At 41.0% G+C, this 22,459-nt stretch overlaps 1 protein-coding gene across 1 annotated transcript in view; it reads right to left on the bottom strand.

Moving 5' to 3' along the window:
* Positions 1-1,256: 1,256 nt before the first annotated feature.
* The window catches only part of gphb5 (glycoprotein hormone subunit beta 5), a 29,435-nt gene continuing 8,232 nt past the window's right edge, over positions 1,257-22,459 (bottom strand). Inside the window, exons 2-3 of the mRNA XM_034195660.1 lie at positions 20,738-20,936; positions 1,257-1,449 (exon numbers count right to left, since the gene is read on the bottom strand). Of these exons, the coding sequence (XP_034051551.1) occupies positions 1,258-1,449; positions 20,738-20,936 (391 nt within the window). The 3' untranslated portion in view covers position 1,257. The remainder of the gene's footprint in view (positions 1,450-20,737; positions 20,937-22,459) is intronic.

Raw genomic sequence — 22,459 nt, 5'->3', positions numbered from 1 at the left:
TGAATCACGTGTGATTACATCAGCCAAGCTTGAACCTTTGTGCGCATACATGAGTTTTTCCATGCCTCCGTCTTGGAAGTCTCCCAGGACATGTTGGGTCATGTCCAGCTGTTACACAATTTCTCGGATACTCACTCGACTGAAAGCCATCGAAAGCCGTCTGAATCTTCTGAATGGTTTCCAACACGGAGGGTTTTTTTTTTTTGCTGCGCGTGCTGAGCTGCTTCGTGCCGACGCGCGAAATCCTCCGTACGTCTTTCATTACAAAATCTCCTGTAACAGTGGAATGTGCCACAAAAGTGCTATGTCCACCTCTGTTGCCATTTCTGTGGTAGTCACATGATGTCCCGGATCAACACAGCGTTCAGTTTAGAAATGATCTGGTCGATCCAGCCTGTCGAATGGCCGCTTGGCGCGCCGCGCGCCCTCCACCGCTGTGGGCTGTCTTTAAAAAGGTTTTAACAGTCCATAATCCATGTGACGCCGACAGAATCTTCACCAAAATCCAGCTGAATCTATCGAATGGTTTCCAACTGCCTGTCTCTAACAGTTTCTGAAAAAAATTTCATGGAGCAAAGCGGCAGTCTCTCAGCAAGTTCTCAGACAAAAGAAATCCGACGGGAGGGGTGGACCATTGCTCACTCAAAGCCTGCCCACAGGCGAATGACGCAACCGACAGGCGTGGAAAAACTCACGTATGCGCATGAAGGTTCAAGCTTGGCTGATGCAAGTGCACATGATTCAAATCCATATAGTTTTTGAAAAAAATAAAAAGGTCCATTACTTTTTGGACAGACCTCGTAAATTTGCTGATTCCATGGTAGTTAAAAAAATAAAAATAAAAAAATACAGTGAAAAAAATTACCGCAGGGTAATTCTAAGGTAACAGAATTACAGTTGGAGAAAATGTTGAATGTTAAGCTAATATATGATTATATTTTGCTGTCACTGTAATATTTCTGCTCTGCTCCCCTCCACAGCATGTCTTTTTCCTGGTTCTCTCCCTCAGCCCCAACCAGTCCCAGCAGAAGACTGCCCCTCCCTGAGCCTGGTTCTGCTGGAGGTTTCTTCCTGTTAAAAGGGAGTTTTTCCTTCCCACTGTGGCCAAGTGCTTGCTCACAGGGGGTCGTTTTGACCGTTGGGGTTTTACATAATTATTGTATGGCCTTGCCTTGCAATATAAAGCACCTTGGGGCAACTGTTTGTTGTGATTTGGCGCTATATAAAAAAATTGATTGATTGATTGATTGATTTCTGTCACACGGCGGTTATACATTCAGTGGTGCTGGTGAGACAGACTCCACAGTCACACCTCAGGGCGATAGGGTAGGTGTAGGTCGGATCGACATTTGGTTGGCAGTTGGGTAGTTTCACGGTGACAAGACGGGTAACGTTGTAAGTGCAAACCCGCTGGTAGGACTCGATGTATGGAGGGTCCAGGACCGGCTTCTGAAAACAAAACCAAACACAAAGATAATAATAATTATACATTTCCTCATTTGAACTGGAACTGCTATGAGTCTGAAACAACATTTACCACTGTCAGTTCTACCTACATACTGTACATATTTGTGGCTGCTTGAATGTTTAGTAGAACTGGACTATTTGAGCCGCACTCAAAGTGTGAGCCTGTCTTCACTTGCCACCCATTCACACAAGAAGGGATTGAAAGATTTTGTTCTTGACTTCTGAACTACTGAATGGTTGTGCATCTTCTTCTCTGATGCCTCGGTCACACCGCACATGGTGATAACTGGACAAAGGGTAAAAAGTTAAAAATTGTTGAGAACAAGTGTCCAAAAGATCCTCCACTTTTCCCATCACCGATATGAAAGCCATGAAACAAAACCGAAACCACCGAAAGAAAAATGAAGCGAACATTGACTTTGATGCTTTAAATGAAATCAAAACGAAACATTCACGATGACGTGACCGAAAGCGGGTATACAACCCCTGGCAATAATTATGGAATCACCGGCCTCAGAGGATGTTCATTCAGTTGTTTAATTTTGTAGAAAAAAAGCAGATCACAGACATGACATAAAACTAAAGTCATTTCAAATGTCAACTTTCTGGCTTTAAGAAACACTATAAGAAATCAGGAAAAAAAAATTGTGGCAGTCAGTAACGCTTACTTTTTTAGACCAAACAGAGAGAAAAAATATGGACTCACTCAGTTCTGAGGAATAAATTATGGAATCACCCTGTAAATTTTCATCCCCAAAACTAACACCTGCATCAAATCAGATCTGCTCGTTAGTCTGCATCTAAAAAGGAGTGATCACACCTTGGAGAGCTGTTGCACCAAGTGGACTGACATGAATCATGGCTCCAACACGAGAGATGTCAATTGAAACAAAGGAGAGGATTATCAAACTCTTAAAAGAGGGTAAATCATCACGCAATGTTGCAAAAGATGTTGGTTGTTCACAGTCAGCTGTGTCTAAATTCTGGACCAAATACAAAGAACATTGGAAGGTTGTTAAAGGCAAGCATACTGGTAGACCAAGGAAGACATCAAAGCGTCAAGACAGAAAACTTAAAGCAATATGTCTCAAAGTCATATTCAGTGATGAATCTCGAATCTGCATTGGGCAAGGTGATGATGCTGGAACTTTTGTTTGGTGCCGTTCCAATGAGATTTATGAAGATGACTGCCTGAAGAGAACATGTAAATTTCCACAGTCATTGATGATATGGGGCTGCATGTCAGGTAAAGGCACTGGGGAGATGGCTGTCATTACATCATCAATAAATGCACAAGTTTACGTTGATATTTTGGACACTTTTCTTATCCCATCAATTGAAAGGATGTTTGGGGATGATGAAAAAACTGCAAAAACTGTGAAAACATTCCTTGCAAAAAGACACATAGGGTCAATGTCATGGCCTGCAAATAGTCCGGATCTTAATCCAATTGAAAATCTTTGGTGGAAGTTGAAGAAAATGGTCCATGACAAGGCTCCAACCTGCAAAGCTGATGTGGCAACAGCAATCAGAGAAAGTTGGAGCCAGATTGATGTAGAGTAGTTTGTCACTCATTAAGTCCATGCCTCAGAGACTGCAAGCTGTTATAAAAGCCAGAGGTGGTGCAACAAAATACTAGTGATGTGTTGGAGCGTTCTTTTGTTTTTCATGATTCCATAATTTTTTCCTCACAATTGAGTGATTCCATATTTTTTTCCCTCTGCTTGGTCTAAAAAAGTAACCGTTACTGACTGCCACAATTTTTTTTCCTGATTTCTTATAGTGTTTCTTAAAGCCAGAAAGTTGCCATTTGAAATGACTCTAGTTTTGTGTCATGTCTGTGATCTGCTTTTTTTCTACAAAATTAAATAACTGAATGAACATCCTCCAAGGCCGGTGATTCCATAATTTTTGCCAGGGGTTGTAAAACCCGAGCACGGCCAGCCTTGTCCTCATTTCTGCAGTACTTCCAGGTGCGAGATTTTGTTTGTCTTCACAACAACGTTTTGTTTGTCTGCACATTCTGATTTCTCACGACATGTCTGTACCTTGTTGTACACTTTATCTGTGATAGTACTTGTCCTGACGAGTACATTTGACAAGTCCATGGCATCAGCCATGTCCATGTCAAACGAAGGTTACTCCCGAAAACACGCACAAACAGGCAAGCCACAAACGGTTGAAACGTCCATAAATAGATTATTAAACATTCTTAATGCTATTGTTTCTGTATAGAAACGTTTCTGTGTAGGCTCTCAGTTGTCCAGATGGTTCCCATAGTAGAGAAGCTTGAATCTTCGACTGGACTGGGTTGCTTCACGTGAGGACATTTCGCTTCAAATCACAGAAGCTTCCTCAACTAAAATTCTTTTCTTGGGGAAAACTACAGAGCTTCTTCAGACAGCACAAAATCCCAGTTTACTTTAAACCAGTCAACACCTTGAGACAGAAATTAGTTCACCCTAAGGACAGGATCCCTAGTTACAAACAGAGCAATGTAGTGTATCATATCAGATGTCAGGATAACTGTAATGAACACTACATAGGTGAGACGAAGCAACTTTTACACAAGAGGCTATACCAGCACCGCAGAGAGGTCGCCAGTGGACCTCAGTCTGCAGTTCATCTCCACCTGAAAGACACTAACCACACGTTTGAGGACAAGGAAGTTAAAATCTTAGCCAGAAAGAAGAAATGGTTTGAGAGAGGTGTCAAGGAAGCATTCTTTGTAAAACAGCTGAAACCCAGCCTTAACCGCAGAGCGGGTCTCAGACATGCGTTGTCCCCTGTTTACAATGTGGTACTGAGGTCAAAGCAGTTTCAGTCTTTTGTTCATGGTAATGAGTCATTCACGTCATCAGGAGAGAGTCGTCAAGAGAGCCATCAGGGGAGGCTTCCGTCCTGTCATTAGGAGAGTGCTAACTAGAGCACAATAGGTGCTAATTAGAGCTATTGTTTAGTCACTAGCCTATAGCAGTCAGCCTCTCGGTAGGTGGGGTCTGGTTAGGTTAAAAAAACTCCAGCTTTTGTTGGCTTCTGGTTTATTCTTCTCTACAAGAGTCAAGACAGAAGTCAGACTACCAGAGCAAGAATTTTAGCTGAGGAAGCTTCTGTGATTTGAAGCGAAACGTCCTCACATCAAGCAACCCAGTCCAGTCGAAGATTCAAGCTTCTCTACTCTGTATAGAAACGTTACAAAAATGAACAGTTGGTTAGCGATACAAGGATGTTTTGTTCAGCTCGTCGAAGCTTTAGTTATTGATTCATTCAGATATCATTGCGTTTTCCAACCTTCATTAGGGCCCTTCACACGTAACATGAAGTTGGGCGAAAGAAGCAGAGACCGGCTAAAAATCCACAAACAAAAAACAAAATCAAAATGGGGAACTGCAAAACATTCTACCTGCTGTCAGGAAGGACACACAGTCAGAAAGGCATGCACGATACTGTGGCAATGGTTTCATGCATGCTTGTGTGCACGCACGAACACAGTGCAAGCACCTGGAATGTGTGACACCACATTGTGCTCCCAAAGCAGTGGAGCAATTACATGCTGGACATATACTGGACATAAATCAAGAAATATATGGAACCCCCACAATAATGCAAAGCATGTATTCAGAACATTAGAGGATCAATTAATGTACTATTTAAATGTAACACAGTCACATTACTGGCCATGAATCTGTTGTCACTGTATAAAAAAGTAAAAAAAGAAACCAACGCATTCTCTAATAATTAATTCCTGTTATGAAAAGCAGACAAATTAAATGCAGGTCTTCCTCCTATTCCCCATGACCCATGGTCATGCACGTACACACGTTGATGGAGTAACATAAATGAAGCTCATAATGTGGACACATCAGCCTGCGCTGTGTTTCCAGGTGTCCAGTCATGTGGCCCATAACTCACATGGTGGACGTGACAGTCTGATTGCCAGCTGAGTGTTCACATGATCACATGTGCCTCCCTTCCACAACACGTGTGGCGTGCTGGGGGGCACACTCACATGCACATGTGTTGGGGGGGTGCAACACACACATGCCACATGTGTGGCAGTGGAAGCGACACACCCGCACGTCACATGTGTTGCGGGGGAGGTGACACACTCGCACGCCCCATGTGTTGCAGGGGAGGCACACTTGCATGACATATGTGTTGGTTGGTAACGGCACACTTGTGGGGCACTTTGAAATTTGCACAGCACAGCTCCAATGTGGTCAACTGCTCTCTACTCTTGTGCCCGCTGTGCGAAATAGCCCCGCCTTTTCTAAGTGCCCTGCGAGTGATGTTGGATGTTCGTGGCCTGCGCTGTGTTTCCAGGTGTCCAGTCATGTGGCCCATAACTCACATGGTGGATGTGACAGTCTGATTGCCAGCTGAGTGTTCACATGATCACATGTGCCTCCCTTCCACAACACGTGTGGCGTGCTGGGGGGCACACTCGCATGCACATGTGTTGGGGGGGTGCAACACACACATGCCACATGTGTGGCAGTGGAAGCGACACACCCGCACGTCACGTGTTGCGGGGGAGGTGACACACTCGCACGCCACATGTGTTGCAGGGGAGGCACACTTGCATGACATATGTGTTGTTTGGTAACGGCACACTTGTGGGGCACTTTGAAATTTGCACAGCACAGCTCCAATGTGGTCTACTGCTCTCTACTCTTGTGCCCGCTGTGCGAAATAGCCCCGCCTTTTCTAAGTGCCCTGCGAGTGATGTTGGATGTTCGTGGGTGGCACCTGGTCTCCAGCTGACACCTGACGAGAGGGGGTTGAATGGGCACTCGCTGTCTTTTGGCCGCTGGTGTGAAGGCTGCCTCAATTGCGTTTTTCACCCACAGCGTGACATGGGCGATGATTTTGTCCAGCATATTGCGCCGTGGTACGAAATGGACGACCTGCATATGACATGCCGTGCGAATGCTGCGAACACGATCAGCTAACAATGCAACCTCATCTTGCCTGCCGTTGGAATGGGTTACAGGCATGAGCAGCAGGCAAATATAGAGCACGTGCTGTGCGCAAATTGCTGAATTGCTGTATGAGGCAGCTCAGATTTTTCATGAGCGGCATGCGATTCCTCCTTCGTGCACCAGTCGGCTTCAAACATGTTATGTGTGAAGGGGCACTTAAATACGTCGGACTTGGGAGGTTAAACGAAGTTGGACGAACGTCAAACAAAACGCTAACATTATAAAAAGTAAGCAAATGATAAGAAACCATCAAGTACAAAAGCAAAACGAAATATAGACGAATTGATGTTGTTGATGGTATTCGTTCAAAAAATTTTTCAACAGTTTAAAAAATTCTGATGAAGTGCCAGCTGCAGGAATGAAGCTGAATGTAGTTTTGTTTGTTGTTGTTTCGTTTGGGCTTTGTTATGCTTCATTACTGTCGCATGACCGGGGCTTGACTAAGCTGACACAGCCATACCCAAGGCCTGCAGTCGCAGGGAGGTTGGGCTGTTGAATGCTCATTATGTTAAGAAGACAGGTAGTACAGCTTTTGTGAATCAACAGCAAGTTTTCTGGCTGAAGTTATTTATCTACTCATGCAAATTATCAAAGTATGCAACCTTTAAAGCAGCACACCATCTGTTATGATTTTTTAATAGGTCCCATGAGACTGTGTCTATTCTTTCTCACTGTCCATAAAATGCTGCTTTTATGCTTCAGCCACTATTTCATAAGCCAGTCTCCTGCATCAGCTGTTCCTTCGAAAAGCAAAAAAATAGTCTATTTTCATTCAATTTAAGTAGACTAACTATACTACTCACTACTACTCATTAAAGGAGCAGATATGTTTTTGTATTGTTGACAGGATTATTAGGCATACGCCAAATCAATTGGAGGAGTGTGTAAATGCTAGGGGGTATACATCTTATTGATTAAGGCTTAACTTGGGTTTAATAAATGTTTTGATGGCATACCAAGCTGTTTTGTTATTGGGTAATTTTCAAATGATCTGGATTTGGGTTATTTTGTGGATTTTATATGTGAGAACAAATGCCAAACCACTAAAGAATACTCAAGTATCAAAACAAACATATACCCAATTATGTCAATTCACTTGCAATTACATAACATGACTTATCATTTGTACCTACTCCTTTAATAGATGTGAGTAGCGTACTGTATCACGATTCATCAAGGACAAGTTAGGTCAGTCAGTCAAAGGCGCCAGTCCATGAAGAATAACAAAACCTTAAAATCTTCTCTCACAGAGATGGGGAGCCAGTGCAAAGATGCCAAAATGTGTGATATGTTCAGACCTTCTTTATATATATATATATATATATATATATATATATATATATATATATATATATATATATATATATATATATACACACAGTGGTGGGCACACTTCCGATAACAGATAATTATCGAAGATAATGTTTTCATTATCAGATTAACTTTTTAGATAACTTTAAAAACCATTATTGAACCAATTATCTTCCGATTAATTTTTGTCCGGTAACTTTTAGACCAACAAACAAAGTAAATAAAGCTGAACAGCGACAAGCATTTTTTAAATTTAAAATCAGTTCAGCACCTGTCTGTTAAAAGTTTTGTAACAGATGGACAGTTATACCCTCTGCTAACAGAAGAGAGCTGCTTCTATGAAAAGCATCTTTATCCTCTGTAGACAAAGGCAAAAACGCCCCCCCAAAAAAAAATCATTTTCTTTAACACCACGCCGATATGCTGGCAATATCACCTAAGTCATCCAGAGGCATACATTTTTAACTTATGGTTCAAATTTTAACCAAACTAATTTTGGACAAGTTATTTAAAATTACTGTCATGTCTGAAGTTTTATAAAGTGAAAATATCAGATATATGTTTTAGTTTTAAAGTAATGTGCTATTTTTAAGGTTTTGTGAGCACATGCTGTTTCCAGCAGTGCATTATGGGTAGGATGATGTAATCTCAGTACGATCAAGACAGGACAGTTGCATTTCAGACACTCTGTTCAGGCTCCATGGACAACAGCATTAAACTCTAGTGCCTAAAACTCTCGTGAATATACGAGGTCTGTCCATAAAGTATAGGTCCTTTTAATTTTTTTCAAAAACTATATGGATTTCATTCATATGTTTTAACGTCAGACATGCTTGAACCCTCGTGCGCATGCGTGAGTTTTTCCACGCCTGTCGGTGACGTCATTCGCCTGTGAGCACTCCTTGTGGGAGGAGTCATCCAGCCCCTCGTCGGAATTCCTTTGTCTGAGAAGTTGCTGAGAGACTGGCGCTTTGTTTGATCAAAATTTTTTCTAAACCTGTGAGACACATCGAAGTGGACACGGTTCGAAAAATTAAGCTGGTTTTCAGTGAAACTTTTAACGGCTGATGAGAGATTTTGAGGTGTTACTGTCGCTTTAAGGACTTCCCACGGTGCGAGACGTCGCGCAGCGCTCTCAGGCGCCATCATCAGCCTGTTTCAAGCTGAAAACCTCCACATTTCAGGCTCTATTGATCCAGGACGTCGTGAGAGAACAGAGAAGTTTCAGAAGAAGTCGGTTTCAGCATTTTATCCGGATATTCCACTGTTAAAGGAGATTTTTTTAATGAAAGACGTGCGGACGGATTGCAGCGTCGGCTCGCAGCCGCCGCGACGCTCCGCCACAGGAAAAACACCTCTGTTGGAAGCCTTAAGGACAAGTTGGAACATGTCCAGCTGTTAAACAATTTCTCATATACTCACTCCACTGAAAGCCATCTCATATACTCACTCCACTGAAAGCCATCAAAAGCCGCCTGGATTTTACAAATGCTTATCAACACAGAGGTGTTTTTCCTGTGCCGCCACACCACGTCGGCTGCGTCCCGACGCGCGGACCCGTCCGCACATCTTTCATTAAAAAAATCTCCTTTAACAGTGGAATATCCGGATAAAATGCTGAAACCGACTTCTTCTGAAACGTCTCTGTTCTCTCATGACGTCCTGGATCAATAGAGCCTGAAATGTGGAGGTTTTCAGCTTGAAACAGGCTGATGACGGCGCCTGGGAGCGCTGCGCGACGTCTCGCACCGTGGGAAGTCCTTAAAGCGACAGTATCACCTCAAAATCTCTCATCAGCCATTAAAATTTTCACTGAAAACCAGCTTAATTTTTCGAACCGTGTCCACTTCGATGTGTCTCACAGGTTTAGAAAAAATTTTGATCAAACAAAGCGCCAGTCTCTCAGCAACTTCTCAGACAAAGGAATTCCGATGAGGGGCTGGACGACTCCTGCTCACAGGCGAATGACGTCACCGACAGGCGTGGAAAAACTCACGCATGCGCACGAGGGTTCAAGCATGTCTGACGTAAAAACATATGAATGAAATCCATATAGTTTTTGAAAAAATAAAAAGGACCTATACTTTATGGACAGCCCTCGTATTCTCTGGGTTTATAGATGTTATTGTATTTGCGTTTGTTAAATTCCACGCATTTTAAATGTAGCAGACAGGGATTATCTGGAATTTTGTTTTCAAGCCCTCTACTGCCATCTACTGGCCAGTAGTGTTCATGCCAGTATTCGCCCTAAGTACTAATCGTCTGGGCACCAAATCAACTTTTTGGCTTTGCAAATGGCTTTTTTTTTTTTACAAATGAAGTTTAAAAACAAAACAAAACAACAGCAAAAAAAAATAAAATAATAAACAACAAAAATAACATTACAAGACAGCTCTGCGGTGTTTGCACAGGCACAGTGCAAGCGGTTAGATGCTTGTAGCTCTTCAGCAGCAGGATACCCTCACGACGGCCGACCAGAATAATATCAAACAGGTTTTATTTTCATTGGACCATACGATCGGCGATCAGGAGGTGGTCCTGAGATGTTAAACGCAGCTTGTTACTCCATGTACACTACACCATGCAGGATGCGCGATTAACCTGAAACTCGGTCCAAAAAATTCCTGCATGAAAAATCATCTCGCACAGTGTAAAGCACGTTTTACAACATCATAGAATGTGCGCACATTCTCTCCACATGCAAAACATTTTGCGATGACACTTGCAGGGCTCTGTCAAAATGCCTGTTTTTACAAATAAAAAAAATTTAATATTTTACAAAAGCACATTTATCTGTAAACACAAACACACGACAGACGTCACATTAACATGTTGGTTTACATAATGAATGACTGAACCAATCAGTGTTTAGCGGAGGCAGTTTTACACAGAATCCTTTGCGATCTGTCTGTTTGTTACAAAACCTCAGAATTAGTGCATTATTCAAATTAAAAGATATATGCTATATTTTAACTTTGTACAAATGACAGAATTAACATTAATGGAGTTATTCTATCGGTATTAATGTTATTTATAAATCAAAACCATGAGTCAGCATGACTTTATTTTTCAAGAGCATTGTGACTGATAGAGAGTTGACTTTATGGCTGCTCTTAGAGTGTCTCTGTACTGGCAGCTATGTAGTAAACAAGTGCTTCCAGCAGGAGCAGAATGTTCAAAGATAAAAGTGTAGTCTCATTGTTTGGATCTGTTGTTACTTTTAATATTACTAGTAGCTGTTGTGGCATTAAAACTTAAATTTGTTTTGTTAGTAGTTGTAAATGCACCAGAGACAATATTAGAATTTAGATAACTTTTCAGTTATCTGCTATCAAAGTTCATTTTTTGGTTATTTGCCCACCACTGTGTGTATATATATATATATATATAAATGACATATCAATATACATTGTATCTGTTAGAGAAGCCATTCATTTCACTGTACAAAGTCAATCTAGATCCCTGGCCTGAAGATGGCAACACCAGCATCACACACACCAAGTTTAACACCCAAGACTTATAGACAATTTCAAGATTGTGTCAAATCTACTCACAAGTCAAGTCAAGAAGATAACAACAGAACTTGACCCCCAAGAAAACTGAAGCCGGGTAAAGAACACGTCCTGATTTAGGGGTAGGGGTAGGTTTAGCCCCGGTTCCAGTTCACACGTGAAGCTGAATGTAAGCGTTGGAAATATTGTGATTGAATTCATGTTAAAAGTGGGTATCCCCAAATCATAATTTGCCACTTTTTGTAAAACACACATCTTGTGCCGTATTAAATAGCTTCTAGATTACTCAGTAAATTTAGATGTAGAGGCTGTATCCCTCTATCTGTATCTGTATCTGTATCCCTCTGGCAAGTTTCATGTTTATATGAGGGACTGTTGCAAAGATATGTTACACTTTCTGTTTTGACTGATCCCAGTGGTATGTTCTCCTTTATAAAATTGGCATCTTTCTAAGCTATCGTGCTCAGGTTAATAACTTAAGCTCTAATTTGTCCCTAGATAGCACTTGCAAACAGTAGTATCGATCGACGTGATGGTGTGGGGTGAGGTTGATTTTTAAAGTTTTACATATTTTGCAATACTGTGTAAAACTGGTAAAACAGAAATAATGTGTGGCCTATATCAAAAGAATTGTCACACTACAAAGAATCTGTGGATGTATGAATGTAGACTGTAAGATGTATGGTGTTGGAGTTTTGGTCCAAAATGCTTTATTCTTTATTATGTCACCGCCTATAAGCGAAATAATTTCAGATTTGTTAAGGCCCTGCCTTCAGCTGGTCTTTATCATCCCTATATATTTCAGCTTTATAGGGTGAATGGTGTGAGCCGTGCCTACTTTTTCCATTAAAAAGCCAACAGGTTATGCCCCCTTTCAATAATCATGACATACCTATGTATTTCAAGTAAGACATGTCCAAAGTCCACGCATTCCAAATTTGGTACAAGTCCGATTAGCCAATTTAGAGATATAAACTTTGTGAGGTTGATGGCACCCTGCTAGTATCCAGTCAAAACCATTTTAATCAGGCAGCCTCTCTGCACCTTTTTCCATCAGACAGGTGTGTATTATGCCAATCAGAGTTACAGTTACAAAGATGAGTCCAGCTTCCTTTGTCACATGTTTTTAAGAGGAAGTTCATCCTTTATTTCTCAGGTAGGTTAAGACCCATCAAGCTCATTTTAATTTTTAGCAACAATCTGTTTTGTGCCTCAAACAGTCAGTCAAGCATATTTTGCTAATTTGTGAAAAACTTTGCCAAGCGCAAATGTCCATGTCGTAACCTCGGTGATTCAGCTTGAGCCAGTGAATGCGTCCATATAAGGCACTTGAATGTGCGATGCACATATGGGGAGTTACAGCCCCATCGCAACCTTGCTGCTATAGCGCCCCTATGGGCGGATTTGTTATTTATTTATTTATTTTTGTATTTCAGTTAAGTGCAGGGGTTTGGACCAGTTTTGTAAATGGCACCTCTCCATCTTGAATTGCAGTAGGTTGCAGTATTGTAAAGGTTTCAAAATCGGACTTAATCAGTAAGGCTTTCAGCTTTGCTGGACTGGAAACACTGTTGCTTTGCAACCCTTGTTTCCAGCCCCACCGGGCTTGACTTATTTCTTTAATTTATATTTTTCCATCTCTCCCCATGAACGTGTTAGAGATAGGCATCTGTTTAAGGCAGAGAGTAACTCATCTTTGTTGAAGATCTTTGTCGAGAACACTACATCTTGTGCCAAAAGTGATGATACTTCAAAATAAAGGTTTTGAAAATTAGTCCCACATTTTTTTAGAATAAAGGACACACATAATCATGCCATGCACAAGCCATATCCGAAAGCTGAGGCAGATCTGACAAATAGTCAGAGAGATATGTGAGCCACATACACGCACACAGAAATTTCTTGCTTTATAAATAGATCAAATGGAACAAAACCAGTAGGGTTCCCAATCCCAGAGGCATCACTGATTCCAGCCCCACCAAGCTTAAACCCATAATAATGGAGATTCCCAGCTGGATTGATCTTTTGTAGTTGCGTAGAAGCAGTGGGCCCAGATGCCACAAGTCAGCTGATGAGCAGATCTGTTTATTCAGTTCAATTTAATCATCTTATAACGCACCAAGTCACAACAAAAGCCATCTCAAGGCACATCACAAAGAACAATAAAACATAAAAATTAAATAAATAATTAAAAATGAATAAAAAACTCAAATACATAATTAAAAACAGAAGTAAAAGAATAAAACAGATAAAAAAGTAAAACTATTCATAAGAAAGGGAATAAAAATGGGTTTTAAATCTTGACTTAAAAATGTCTACGGACTCCGACTGCCTCGCAGTCGCAGGAAGACTGTTCCACAGTGTGGGTGCACGATGAGAAAAAGATCTTTGACCCACTGACTTCTTCTTCACAAGGGGAACACAGAGAAGTCTTGCATCCTGTGACAGCAAAGCCCGGGCCGGCACGTAAGGTTCCACCAGATCAGCCAGATAAGACGGCGTCAGTCCATGAAGAATAACAAAACCTTAAAATCTGCTCTCACAGAGACAGGGAGCCAGTGCAAAGATGCCAAAATGTGGCGGCAGCGTTCTGAACCAGCTAAAGACCCCTAATGCTAATCCCCTAATCTCGGATCCTAAGAGCAGCAAACAAGCTACAGGGCAGCACACACGTGACTTAGATTATCTGTTCAGAGAATTTACCACACAACAAGCCATATTATCACAGACATTTGTCATCAAATAAAAATAAATAAATACATTAGGCCTTCACACTATCTGAAGCCAGGAGCCTGAACCTTTGACCGACTACAGTGTCATGACAAAAGTTTAAAAAACAACAGATAAGCTGTCACTCAAGCAGGGGTGGTGGCCAAGTGTTTAGTGCTCTTGGTTCCCAGTTCCAAACCCCACCACTGTCATATTTCTCCATGTAATGTGGAGTTGTGTCAGGAAGGGCATCTGGTGTAAAACTTGTGCCAATTCAACGTACAGATCCATCTCAGATTTGCTGTGGCAGCCCTGAGTGCAAACAAGGGAGCAGCCAAAGGGACTTACTTACAGATAAGCTGTCACTCAAAGCAACCACGCTCCTAATGCATTATAGGATAACTGGGCTTCCATGAGCATGATGATGTTTGAAAAGCAATAAATGTGTTGTCCGACTGTCTGATCATGGGGTTTTATTTGATTTTGTGCCACTTTTCATGTCTGTTCTGTCACTCATGTGGCGTTCTGTCTTTGTGTGTGCCGCTGGTATGTGTGTCTGTGTCCTTGTGTGTGTTTGTGCTTGATCCCCAGGTTAGGTCTGTGTCTGGTATGTTTGTGCTCCTCGGCTGTGTTGGTCAGGTGTATGAGTGAGCATGTGTCTTCTTCCCTGCTACATGTCCAAGTTACTGCATCTGTGTGTGTTCCATTGTGTACACCTGTCTCCCCGCTTCTTGCTTGTGTTATGTCATGTGCACCTGGCTCCCCATTTCCTGTGTGTGTCTTTGCATTCTCTTGTGTGCACATGACACCTCATCTCCTGCGTTTAGTCTAGTGTCTAGTACATTGCCCAATTCATTCTCTGATCTGTGTGTGTTTTCCTTGCCCCTGCGTTTGTTGATCTTCGGTGTAGGGTTATGTGATTGTGATGTACCGGTGCCATTTGCGCACGGTTTATTTCCATGTCGTTGTTCCATTGTGATTCTGGATCTTGACTGTGATCATGATTTTGTGTTTTTTCGTTTTGTATGTTTGATTTCCTTGATGTTTCGTTCTTAGTGTCATATTTATTCACCTCCAGGGTTGTCTGTTATATCCCTTTGCCTGCAGTCTTGGTTATTTTTAATTATAAACCCAATTCCAATTAAGTTGGGACATTGTGTAAAATGTAAATAAAAACAGAATGCAATGATCTGCAAATCCTCTTCAACCTATATTCAATATAATATGGTCACTGCATTTATTTTATTTTTTATGTCATTTTTGCATCATACATTTTAACAACAGGCATTTCTGTTCATAATAACATTTAATGCAATTGAAAATTAGATACTATATGAGTTCAGTGTTCTACAACTACTCAAATGATATTTCACAAATTCTCACAAGTGTGCAAATGCTCACATTTTAAAATAAATTTATCCTCATTAAATACTGTCACTCTAATCCCGTCATTCAAACCCAAGTAGGAATACTAGGAGGGCAGCTCCTTATCCACTTAATCAGCTGCTCTACAAGAACAAAGTTGAAAGTAAGGGCCCCTTCACACATAATGTGAAGTTTGGACGAAGTGCACCCTGCCTCCAATGACTTGTACACCTGTTGCTAAAACTATTTGCACACACAAGCACCTGAAAGACAAAGTGTGTGCTGTGCGAATCCATTGCACCCTCTCACGGCAGGTACCGGCCGAATTCCTGGTGACACACATAAACATCTAACACCACTCGCATGGCACTTAGAAAACGTGTGGCCAGTCGCACTCTTGGTATGATAACAGACTGTAGACAATCACTTTCGTACTCACAGAGAAATTTGTCTAAGTCAGACACAAGTGTAGCTTTGGTGTGTGCACTGAACTGACAGGAGGTGTGTCCTCCCACTGAAGCGGCTGTGAAAATCTGTGGATCTGGACATTCCAGCTGGACACCATGTACTGTGTTTGGACAGACATGGACAAACAACTGACCACTGTAACGAGCGTGTGTCTGTTTGCTGTTATCAAGTGGACATAAATAAAAGCATATATCACTGTGGCAACGTGCTGCAGTGAGTGAGCGCGTGCACGGCTTTCACATGGACAGGCTCCTCCCAGGTTGAAATGGACCGTCAGATCAGAACACGCAGCAGGCGATTTCACTGTCACGTCACACACGTGAGCTCTGTTCCACATGATGCGGTGCCCTGCATTACATCATCCATAAGACCCGTGCCCGTGGCAGGTTGGAGATGCGCCAGCAGATGTGGACATGACTGAGACAAGTGAACTGCTACTCATTCATGTTATTTCATGACTGTATGTGGCAATGGGTCCTTTAGAGAGGAACAGAACAGATCATATTTGTATTGCTCACTTGATGAATGCGGTGTTTTTATATGGTGTGTGATTTTTATTTTTTGTAATACTTCCATGTCCTTCCTGATATGAGGCAGATTCCCGCTGCTTTCAAAGAACAGCTCTGTAGCTCAGTGGTAAAGTTGCTGACTGGCAATTAGAGCTTTTAAAAAGAGTGAGTTCACAGCCAGTGGGTGGTGTATTTTATTTATTTATTTATTTATTTTATTCCACATAAGCGGCACGATGTGGTTCCACATGTACCAGCTGGTTTTATTTTTTATTTCTTCCACATGAGCGGCGCCATGTGCTGCACCTCGCACTGTTCCTGCTTGAAAGACACCGGGACATGCACGAACTCTTGCACTGGGTTTGTGCACACCTGCCGTCGGTGCAGTGTTTCGTGGTGTGCTAATTTTGAACTGTTTCGCGCTGTTTCACCATAATCAACCAGACATCGACCAAACTTCCTGTGAAGGAGCACTAAATTACAAATTTGCCAAAAGCACAGAAAAGTGGGGACCCAGAAGTCTAGCCAAAAGTATGTTTTCATAAAGCACCCTGAAGCATCCTGCACTAAAAAAAAAAAAAATCAAATCTGCATTATTGGATGTTAGACAGCTTTTTCTTTTTTTCTCTGTCATTGGACCATGTTTCATGTTTATTGGACTTAATCATCTTAATAACATGAACACATGTGTCCATTATGTGCAGGCTGTGGTGCAGATGACACTCATGACCAAAGCAATAGTTGTTAATAGTAGGTTTTACATAGTTTTGCATAAAAATGCATATTATGTAGAAATGGGTGTCGCCCATTGTAGAAGATTCAATTCACTTGAACAGATCTATATCATCCATAAAAATGTCATCTTCCTAAGTTGTACGGTGTGGGCCATGCCCCATTCATATTATGAGTCTCATTTTGAATAATAATAATAAAAAATAGTAAAGATTGACAAAATGTAAGAACAGACTATACACTTCACTTCAACAAGAAAGAGAATGTTTGTGCTTAACTTTTTTGGCATTTGATATAATATATTGAAAGCCAGAGGTGGGAATAAGTCACCATCAAGTCACTCTTGTTGTGTGTCACCTTGGTCCCTGACTGGGTTCTGCTTCTCGTCTCTTTCTCTCCCCAGGTGGTTTGACACGGAGCTGATTGAGGATTGTGACACCTGCCACTCATTACTTGGCAGTGTATATAACCTGGTTCAACTCATCCATCTGTGCCAGAAACTCATTTTCCTCTACCTGGTAGCCTGGCCTCTCTATCGACTTGGTATAGAATTTTTGTGCGTTCCAATGCAGAGTTTTTTCAGCCTTTGGGCTTCGACATCCCAACGCCTCAGTTTAATCGTGTTATCTCTGAGTGTGACTGCCTTGAGCGTTCCGCTGCTGTTTTTTTGTGCTCACTGGCTGCACATCCACTTACCTGTTTGTTGTCTTCTTCTAAGTGTCTCTGCTCTGTCGGCTCCGTGGAAGACCACCTGGCTCTGGTATGTTTGTCACCATGTACCAATTTCATGTTTCCACCCTGGCCTCTGGTTCTGGGAGATTGTGGCTCCCTATTTCCACTGTGGTGCGGGCCGTGTCTCCATGCCTCAGACCTCCTTGCATTCCTCTAAACTCTGTTGCACATTTGCATTATTTCTGTAATAAATCCTTTGCTCATCCATTTTCTCTGGTCCCTGCATTTTGGGTCCAATTTCATCCGGGCAAACAATAACTCTCAAGTCATGAATCAGCAAGTCCCAATTCAAATCTGAAGTCATAATGACCACCAGTTGTTTGCAAGCTCACTTGAGACTTGACTTGGGACTTGCTGATTCATGACTTGAGAATGACTTGACAGTGACTCATTCCCACCACTGTTGAAAGATACTAAGTTTAATGTGATTTTTCATATTTTGAACAAGAGCAATCAGAGATTTCTTACATCCACCAATCCAGATCCGGATCACCTCCAAAATGCAGTGGATTCTTCCATGCCCTAATATCTATCTGTAGTCCAAATTTGGTGAGAATCCGCAAAGTAGTTTTGAAGTAATCCTTCAAAGCCTATATAAAGGGAAAAGTTGAAACCAGAATCTGGAACTCGATCCAGATCACCACCAAAATTCAGTGGAGTCTTCCGTGCCCTAATATCTATTTGTGGTGCATCTTTGGTGAGAATCCATGAAGTAGTTTTGAAGTAATCCTTCAAAGCCTAAAAAGTGAAATCTTGATCCAGACCACCTCCAAAAATCAGTTGAGTCTCCCATAGCCTAATATGTATCTATGGTGCAAAGTTGGTGAGAATCCATCAAGTAGTTCTGATGTAATCCTTCAAAGTAAAACCTGATCCAGAATCCAGATCTGGATCCAGATCATGTCCAAAATTTAATGAAGTCTTCCATGGCCTTATATGTATCTGTATTGAAAATGTCAAAATCCATGGAGTAGTTTTGACGTAATCTGCTAACAGTAATCCTTCAAAGCCTATATTAAGTGGAATCTGATCCATAATCCAGATCTGGATCCAGATCACCTGCAAAATTTTATGGAGTCTTCGTTGGTCAAATATGTATCTGTGCTGCAAAATCCGTCAAAATCCGTACAGTGGTTTTTATGTAACCTTGCTAACAGCCAGACAGATAGATAAATAACTAAATAAATGCAATGATTTTATGTGAAATGAAAATAGTGACAGACTTCAAAATAGACCACAGGTATCAGGGATTAATTTTAGACAATTCGGAGTTCTTTGGCATTGGTTTTGGACATAAGCAATCACCTTCATCTTTCAGGACATGTGGGTGAAATATACTATAGAAAAATGTGGCCCCGCAGGTCCACCCAAAGCTTTTCATAAAGCACCCTGAAGCCCAGACAGCATCCTGCACTACAAAAACAAATCTGCATTATTCTTCTGTTTTTGCTGTGAAAGTGCGCTCGTCTGTTCTTGTGCAACGTTTACACTTGAGCTCGTTACTGTGTGGCTTTCGTTAGTTTGATGAAGGTACAGTCAAGCTCATGTACTTTTTTCGACTGCAGGCGACCATGCGCTGATCTCCCTCTGCAGGAAGGAAAGAGCAACTTTTCCTCCTTTCCTTTTCAGTTTGTCTCCTGTCTGCCTTTCCGTCTGTGCATTTCACTCGACTGGCTCACTCTGCATCTAATTAACGTCTCTTTTTCAATGTGCAGGAGTCTTTTCTCCTGTAAAAAAAAAGTTTTATCTGTTTGCATAATTGCAATTAAGACTGTCTTCATCCAAAAAAATCTACCCCATAGGTCACTTATGCAAGCACCTTATTGTGAAGTGCAATTGTCTTTGAAAGTGATTAAACAGTGACTTCTAGCTGCCATGTGTAAAACTGCTCTGCAGCATAGAAAGAAAAAAAAAAAAATCAAGATGTAATTCCATGTCACTCTCATGCTTTGTCTTATCTATTGTACTTCATTTTGCTTTTTGACCACATTCTGTTTTTAATTATATCATGTAACATTTTTCATCTGTGCCTTTGAATGAGGGGTTTCCATGCTGCAAAGCAACTGCACTAACCGGTGCAGCTCTGTACTGAGATGATTACAAATAAGCACACATCCTTTTTGCAATATTCTGTGCCTGTAATGAAGCTTATGTTGTGAGGAGGGTGGTGTGCTGGTAGTGAAAAAAGTCACATGCCCATTTTATAGCATATTGTTACAAATATAAAATAACCATCATTATTAGATGACCCCCCTTTTCAAGCCATATTTTTTTTTTAAGTCTTTCTGTGGTTCTCTTCTTTAAACAAAGAAAATGTTTTTGTATGAAAGTAAAAGGAACAAGTGTAGATTTTATGGGCATATTTTCAGTTTTCTTTTCAATCACATAGTGACACACTGCTGTGTTTAGGGTCATGGTAAGATTTTCCAACTGTTATTTTTTGGCTTGCCATCTCTTAAAATTACATTCTCATACAGTATTTCTTGGTTGCTTGAGTGTTCTTTGATGACTACTGCATTTATTCATACGTTTGCATACTACCTTTTCAGTTCTTGGTTAACCTACCTAACATTGGAGCCACTCTGTTTACAAAATCACAAAAAATCACTTTCGCTCATTCAGCACTGAAAGCTAGATAGAGAAGCTGATCATTTCAGTTCTAGGAGGCACAGATATTTGATAACACCTGCTCTTACAGATGTATATAGCATGTAAATGTCTAGATGTTTAAAAGCTGAATATAAGACCACATCAGTGTTTCAGATGTATTCCCAAGGGTCAAAAACACTGTCTAATTTTCAAAACAATACATACTTCATGATGTGAAACATGTTTTTATATATATATTCTGAAAAACTCCAGCAGATCAGATCTGAAAGAATGAACCTTTATGATATTATGGATCAGAGGATTTATTGGCAATACTGCAGCTGCCACCATGGTTGCTCACCTCCCAGGTCTCACAGCGCCCCCAGCAGGCATCTGTGGTGATATGCAGTCCCCTGCAGCCAGGCTTCTTAGCCAGGAAAGTAAACTCCCGTATGGCACAACCAATGAAGTGCCGCAGGTTGATGGCTGACACTTGGTGGAACAAATCTGGCTGTAGAGTGGTCCAGAGCAAAACACAGCACAGCACCAGTCCAGTCCTCCTGAAGAGGGAGCAGACAGCCTGAGGTCAGAGGTCAGCTGTGGAAGCTGGGAGGGACATCAATGACTAAAGGATAATTTCACAGTGCCAACTTAACATTTGGGACCACAAGTCTAAAACCCCGGGCTCCAAATTTTTGTAGTGCCCACAGAGAGGACAGATGGATATAAACTTAGAATGTTACATGTTCTTGTCTGTCTCATTCTGCTCCTCAGGCGAGCAGCCTGCACGAAAACATCACTAGAAGGAAACATGTGGGAGCAGGTGCTGCTGATTCGACAAACATCATAGTCCTGTTTACTGACTAAAACCAAACTGTCACTGATAGCTGTCTTTGGAACATTTTCCAAAGCTAAATGGTACAACGCCACTGTTATGTACAAGAGTTTATTATATATATATATATATATATATATATATATATATACACACACATACATACATACAAGCTATAATTTTCAAATACAATAAATAAAATGATACAAATATAACCTGACAGTGAAGCTCATGAGGCCTCTGTAAATCTAATGTGACCGGGTTTGCCTAAACACGAGGCCTGGGAACATAAAAAAATAATTTTCCTGTTGAAACTGGTTCAGTTTAATATTACATGACCTCCTTAATTGTAAATTCATATGTTCCAAGTAAATGTGTTCTGAGGTCTGTCTAATTCATCTTAGGCCCTGCTCCTGCTGATGATATGAATTTAATAGTGGCTGTCACAAACAAAGGTAAAAAAAACAGACACACAAAAAAAACAAGTTCTTAAACACCATAAATTAAAATAGCTCCTTTCAATGTAGTGGGGTAAATAATTCAAATTCATATTATTTAAATTGCTTATTTTGTGCCTGCCTGGGTTCTCTCCAGGTGCTCCGGCTTCCTCCCACAGCCAAAGATAAGCAGGTTAGGTGAACTGTAAACTTTAAATTGTCCATAGGTGGGCATGTGGGTGTTTGCTTGTCTATATGTGGCCCTGCGACAGACTGGAAACCTGTCCAGGGAGTACCCCGCCTCACCCCCCATGACTGTTCGGAGGTAAGCGGGCATGAAAATGAATGAAATTCATTTGATTTATTTTATTCATACAGCACCAAATTGCAGCAATGCTGCCTCAAGACACTTGACACAGCACTGAAAAAAATGGAGTGATATTTACATGAAAAAAAAAAAACAAGCAAAGTTTTTTCACTCAGAAATTACAAGTAAATTTTACAAGGAGAATTCTTTTTACTTGCATATATTAGTTTTTTGAAAAGAATAACTCAAGTAACATTTACTAGCAATTATCAGCTGAATATTTTCATTGAATTTTACTTAAGAATTCTCCTTGTAAAATTTACTTGAAATTTCTGAGTGAAAAAAACTTTGCTTTTTTTTTTCCAAGTAAATATTACTCCAAATTTTTTTCAGTGAGGTAAGGTCTAACCTTTTTTTGGTGCATTTTTGTAGACACCTGCAGCAAAAAGGAGTCATTTCCTCATTTTCTTGTCAAGTTGTAGGAGATACAGTGGTGGGAAGAAA

Source organism: Thalassophryne amazonica, chromosome 19 (assembly GCF_902500255.1).
Source record: "Thalassophryne amazonica chromosome 19, fThaAma1.1, whole genome shotgun sequence".
Classification (NCBI taxonomy): domain Eukaryota; kingdom Metazoa; phylum Chordata; class Actinopteri; order Batrachoidiformes; family Batrachoididae; genus Thalassophryne; species Thalassophryne amazonica.
The sequence above is the reverse complement of the archived record's forward strand: the minus strand, read 5'-3'. Positions and strand labels throughout refer to the sequence as shown.